General features: G+C 51.2%; 1 protein-coding gene across 2 annotated transcripts in view; it reads left to right on the top strand.

Moving 5' to 3' along the window:
* Positions 1 to 3935: 3935 nt before the first annotated feature.
* Positions 3936 to 6396, top strand: part of RASGRP1 (RAS guanyl releasing protein 1) — a gene marked incomplete at both ends in the record, with an annotated part of 84260 nt that continues 81799 nt past the window's right edge. For both annotated transcript variants that reach the window (XM_082834782.1, XM_082834781.1), the window contains one exon: positions 3936 to 3970. In XM_082834782.1, coding sequence (XP_082690908.1) covers positions 3936 to 3970 — 35 coding nt within the window. The remainder of the gene's footprint in view (positions 3971 to 6396) is intronic.

The following is a 6396-nucleotide window of genomic DNA, read 5'->3' as shown; positions in this document are numbered from 1 at the left end:
CTGGGAAGGGGCTTCAACAGAGACGAGCAGCATCCTTCAGCTGAAAACAAGAATGGATATCTTAAAATACCATCCATATGACATTCATCAAATTCCCTTTAGAGAATCCTGGGGGTACCTTAAGGAAGTAGAACGCTCTCCAGAAGAGCTGGCCCATGGACAGAGAGACTCCCAAAGAGGCGTGGGCTGCCTCCATGGGAAGATGCCGAGGACAAAGAAACATGCAGGAGTCCAACCAGAAGCCCCCAAACTACAGGTCCGGAGCAAAAGTGGCTGCTTCTCACGTGGGCAGTTTCTCTAGCTTTGGTCCAAGGTGAGCCGCAGCAGGGATGTACAGTGTTCAGTGTGGGATGGCCAGTCACAATAATAAAATAATGAGGCCAATTCTCCCTGTCTCAGAAACAGAAGCAACACTCGGCAGGAGAGGAAAGGATGGTGCCACATCCCCTCCCTCCTTTTCTCTCTCCATCTCTCTTCACTCTCCCGTGGAGCTGTGTGTCCCTAAATGTGGCAGCTTTGTCCTCATTGGTCCATATGGGTGCCTTAACCGGAATACCCCATGGTGTCCCCATGAGAGCGGGGGTAACCCAACTCTGCGGTGGCAGCTCCTGGAAATCAGCGTATAACATCCTAGCATATTTGGACTTGTCTGTTTATTAGACACGTAAGCTCGTGTGAACAAGGCTCTTGTCTGTCATGTTCTCTGTCAGATTCTCAATGCCAAGGACAACATCTGACACTAAGTAGGCACGCAGTGAATGTATCTCAAATGGATGAAAAAATGTTAGACCACAGAGTGGAAGCTGTGGTGGCCAGTAGGTACTCCAAGCATAACCAGTCATCAGGCAGATTCTGCAAGATGGGTTTGCACCCCCTGCCTCTGGAAGGCAGCCCTGCGTGTGCCCTCTGGGGCGACTTGCCAGTCTGCTATGCGTTTCGTATAACTGTGCCTTTGTGATCTAGGTGAAAAGAGATGGCAGGCGGAAGGAAATACACAAGCAAGAGCACTGAGGCTCGTGAGGGCACAGGGCACAGCAGTTACCAGCAGTGACCAAGTCACAACCTAAGAGGTCAGGTGCCTGGGAGGGCATGGCTGGAGGCCAGGCTGTACAGGTAAGGTTAGTTGTGAAGGTGAGCAGCGTTAAGTTTGTAGTTTATTCTGTAGGCAACTGGAGAATTCCTTGGCAGTTTGGAAGCAAAGAAATGACATGATCAGGTAATTCTGAAAACATGAAAAAAGGATCAGAGAAGAGGAGGTTCTATAACTAGGGAGGCCATTTATGAGGCTATGACACATGTTCAAGTTCAGAGATAACTGGGGCCAAGACATGTGGCTGTGGAGATGGAGAGGAAGCCCTGGGGGACAACTCGGGGAGGCGACCAGTTGGAAATATGGTTTGGGATGTTAGATATCAAGGTTAGATATTCAGACATGGGAGTCATTTGGGTCCTGTTGAAGTCATGGAAGAAATTAAAAACACCTAATTTGAAAAAAAACCCACCGGATTTGGGTAGTGGATCGTTTAGAAAATCTGATGAAAACATGTGTTTTTAGTTTCAGAGGCTTCGCAGATACTCACCAAAAAGCCAAGTAAAAGGTCTGGGGATATCAGTTAAGAGTCCCTGGTTGAAAGAAGAAAGAATAACAGGGAAAGGGTCCCAAGGAATGACCTTACCCAAAGGGTGAGCAGAAGACAACAGTGGTCCCCAACCTTTCTCAACTGTTACAGAGACATTGACTACTGCCTATCAAAGAGTTTGGAGAGCAGAAAAGAGGATAAGAGAACAAGAGAAAAGAAGGAGCACTTTGTTCCTGAGGTCAGAGGTGTCTCAGTACCACGGAGACTAACCACATGGCAGAAGATGAAGAAAGAGATGGAGCTAACTTCTAATTTTTTAGGTGTTCGGAAAAGACAAATTGCTCAAGTAGGAACAGCCAGAAAGCCTCTTCAAAGAGCTCAGCTGGGCCCAGAAACCCAATCAGGTGCAAGTGGAATGCAGAGCTCTCAGGAAGCCCGAGCAGAAGAAGCCTCCTAGGTAGAAGCAGGCCTCTTTCTTTAGAAAACTCAGCAAGACTCACAAGACTTGTTTCTTGAATGAACTAATAGCTAATCATTTCTATACTTATTACATAATGAACTGCAGGTGTATAGCTGCATACAACTGCCTGCAACTGTGTTCAGTAGTGTGTGTATACACCCAGTAGCCTATCTATCTAAACACATTTACATATATTTATGCATTTATATAAAGGTACGTGTTTATCCATTTGGCATGTATACATAGGCATATACAGTGTAATTCTGGAAGAGTGTCATAATTTAATGTTTATTAAATATCCAAATGTTCCTTCTATGTGTGTGGCTGTGACTGAGGACTTGGTTCTATTACACAACGTTCATGAGGATTCTCTGGAGAAATTTCTTACTGCTCAGGATCAAAAGAGTTGATCTTCTCTTGAGCAATTTTTTTTTTTTTGTCTTGCATGTGACAGAGATTGAATTTTAGACAAGGCTTCCCTTTTGAACATGACTGCTAGAAATCCAGGAGACAAATCTTTGGTCCCACTTGTAGCAAGTGTTTTGGACTCCATGGGATGCATTAAAAAAAAAAATTCATTTCTGGCTCCATTCTATGTACTTTAATTTTCACTTTTCATTTCATACACTTCTTTTTGTGAGTTACACATCTTTGTAAGCTATCTTGAACTGTTTGTTGTGTTTAGGATAAGGTGGCACATACATATGAGGCTTTAAGGTCCAGAACATTATGGCTGGGAAGGGACTTATTAATGTGACTAGAGTTAGGGCATGTGACACTGATAATGGGTATGTTATTAGGACAACCCCACAGCGATTACAGGGAGTCAGCCAGATCTCAGCCCAGGTCGTGGTTCTCTCTGTTGTGTACTAGTTGTGTGACGGGAAGCATATTATTCTCTAACCCTTCGTTTTTTTCATCTTTAAAACAGTGACCTCTTGGTATTTGGGGGAGACGGTGTACATGAGGAATGTACAGAAAGCACTCAGCACTAGGTACTTAGTCAACATTAGCTATTGCTGTCATCACTATCTTTTCGGCAAGCAGGGGTAGGCAGCCATTTCTGACCAGATCTGCCGTCAGAAAGTCCTCCCCAGCCCTGACCCCCTCTCTGCCATATCCGCAGACGCCAGGCAGCTGTGTCCCGCCTGACCTGCAGCGCACCTGCACACTCGCTGCCTCCCGCAGGGTGCCGAGCACGTATCTCCAGACCAGTCTTGTTAATTGCTACCAAGAAGACACCCAAAGGCACAGGCTAAGGCGGACCCACAACCGTGTATTCGTTCTTTACCCCACCCCCAACTCTACGCTCTGATATATACCAGAGAGGCCTGCGAGGGGACGAGGGGTCTTCGGGAAACTGGACTGAAAATTCTGGAAGGTGGGGGCGGGGGAGGGGGCGTTGCCCCGAGAGCCACCAGGTGAAGCCGGTTTCCCCCGGCTCCCAACCCCTCTCCTGGCGCTGGGTTGGTGATGTCGAGGGCACCTGGAGCCTCCCCGCCCTTCCAGCTCCGCTTCCGACTTCAGCCTCGGGCCGGGAGAAGCAGCCGCCAGGGGTAAAAGGCGAGATTGGAGGAAGGCGCAGGCCTCCGGGGACTACCGAGTAATGGGGGCAGTTTTCGGGGAAGAGCTGAACAGCGCCACACATTTCCTCGGCGATAACATCAGCGCTTGTCAGGTGGTTGGAGCGGGCGTGTGTGTGCGCGCGCGCGCAAGGAGGAGGACGAGGGGCGCGCTCACACAAAGTTTGTGCCTGCGGGTTCGCCGCGGTCGGGCGTCCTGGGAGAGGAGGCCGGGGCGGAGGGGCCCGGCAGGGGGTGGTGGCGATGCGCCGCACCCCGCCGAGCCTGTCCCGCCGCGCTGGGTGAGGTGGCTCCTGGAGCGCGGCCGCGGCCATGGGCACCCTGGGCAAAGCGAGAGAAGCTCCGCGGTGAGTAGAGGCGCCCGTTTCCTTTCTTGGGGCGGGGGCCACAGCGCGCGCGGCCCCAGGACCTCGCCGGGATGGGAAGTGGGGTGGGGGGCCGGCACGGCGCCGCCTCCCCCGGGAAGTTGCGGGCCCGGGGTGCGGACGGCGGCAGCCGGTCGGGGTCTCGGCCGAAGTCGGGGGAGACGGGCTCGAGGGACGGACGAACCCGGAGCGCCCTGCGCGTCTCGCCCGATGGACTGGGGAGGGAGCCGGGTTGTGCGGACGCGCGGCCAGAGTTGGCCCGGCGAGCCCCGGAATCGCGCTTAGCGACCTGGTCCCCCAGCGCCGGGCCCCTGGAACTCCCACTCGCAGACTTTACGCGCCCCTGCATCTGCCGCAGCTCCGGCAGCGCCACCTGGCGGCCCGTCCTGCCCTGCGGACGTGGGGCCGGACCCAGAAGGCCAACTGCCTGCCTTTGCCGGGAGTGCACAGGGGTCAGTGAGCCACATAACCACCTGGGTGGAAACCTGCACTCCCCTCCACCCACCGTGATCCTAGAGACATGTTTTAGGAGTGTCTTGGGGGTGACAGAAGATGAAGGAAAAATGACCGTGAGTGAAAAAGCTATTGGCAGGAGAAGGAGGCCTGGAGGGGCCGGGCAACTTTGAGTTTGTCCCCCAAAGGGCCAGAACTAGACAACTGCCTGGCGACAGCCTGGGCTCAGCATAGGGCCGGGAAAGCTGTGCTCTTTCCACCTCCATCCACGCAGACTCTGTTGCTCCTGGCCGTGCCCAGTCGAGGCAGGAAGTGTTGCTCTGATGGACCTTACGGATCTAAAAGTTCTTGGTCCTTTATGCCCTCCCCCACCCCGTCCTGTACCGTGAAGGTCCAGCGCTTTGCCTTACACCGGACTGAGAGGAGGAGCTTCAGTACATTCAACTGAGTCTGTATTATGGGAATGGGGAGAGGACAGGACTGGAGGAAATCCTCACTAGAAGCCAATCAAAGCCATCTTCCACTGCAAAGAAAGTTGTGGAAGCTTCCGTTCGTTCTCCTTGTCCATTTCATCCCTTACTCTTCTGGGCTGAATTTCATGAAAAGTTCAGCCCGAAATTGTGACCTCCACTGAGATACCTGAGGCTGGAATGGATTGCACCTGAACCACTTCAGAGTTTTGACAGTCTCCTTCAGCAAACTGGATGGGGCCTTAGCCAGTTTTAGCCTCAGGAAACACTTTCAAGTTGTTTCTCTAGGGCGCTTTTTTTTCTTTCTTTTTTTTTTTTTTAATACTTGAGAGAGCTGGTGAGGAGACATTTGCCTACTTTCCTTTAAAAATACATATGCCTTTGCAGACTTAGAGGCGAATGCATTCTATGTCTAAAATAAAGCATTTTATAAATCCTTATCTATAGCCATTTCACCAGAAGAGAACACTTCGAAGGTTTGTCACGTAGCAGTCAGTCAAGAGACTTTCACAGCAAAGTTGCCCAGTTTCCTAGTTTATGGTGCACATAACCCCCATCTTCCTGACCTCTCAGGATGCCATTTGGGTTTTAGCAGTTTCTCTTCTCCCTGGTTTCTCCTGCCCAAGCCCTCTGAGTCTCAGCGGCCTCCCCCCGACTGCATCTCACCCTCCCTTCCCCGTCCCCTAAATACTCCCTTCAAGTTCATTCTTTCTGCTTGTATTTTACCAGTCCCTCCTAGTTCTGATAAAAAGCATCTGCCTCTGAGAATCACCTCCTGCACCAAAGTGGTTTCCCCTACAGGTGACACTAGGAAACATTGCCAGAATTAGAGCCAGGGCAGTTTTTGGAGTCCTGAATTGTTGATGCTACCAACTGAGGGAGAAAATGGAATTTTTCCTGGACTGGCCAGATGAGAGACAGAGGTAGACACCCACATCCCGGCCCCAGTGGGAAGAGCTGTGTGTGGAGACAGCCTCCAGTTGCCGTGGCCTCTTCTCTTGGGGCTAAGGAGAAGTAATATGGAAGGCCTAAGAGAAAAAGAGGCTTCTAACAAGAAGGACTTTGTTTTCATCTTTCCCAAGTCTGCCTTGGGTAGAGGTCTTAATGGTGAAGAGGCAGCAGCTAAGGCCAAAAGCTGACTTATCCCAACACTGCACAAGTGCCAGGTTTAGAGAGTCATCGCTGCTTCTGCGGAGGGAAGGGAGCATGGCATGGACACAGGAGGCTTGGCTTCTGCCTGGCTCTTCACTGGTGCCCAGTCACATTGCCCTTCCGAGCCCAGACCCCCACATGTATGGGTGAAGGGCTTGGAGAATGACCATGGAGGGGCCATCCAGCTCTGGGGTCTGAGGACTTTGGGGGACCTGAAAAAGAAGTAGGACCCAAGATTCAGCCTTTATGTTATCAGCTATGCTTTTGGAGGTTTTTACTTTTGTCTTAAGTTGAATTGAACCTTTCAGTTCCTCTTGCTAATTCTGATGTAGT

Source organism: Leucopleurus acutus, assembly GCF_964270905.1.
Source record: "Leucopleurus acutus genome assembly, chromosome: 1".
Taxonomy (NCBI): domain Eukaryota; kingdom Metazoa; phylum Chordata; class Mammalia; order Artiodactyla; family Delphinidae; genus Leucopleurus; species Leucopleurus acutus.
The sequence above is the reverse complement of the archived record's forward strand: the minus strand, read 5'-3'. Positions and strand labels throughout refer to the sequence as shown.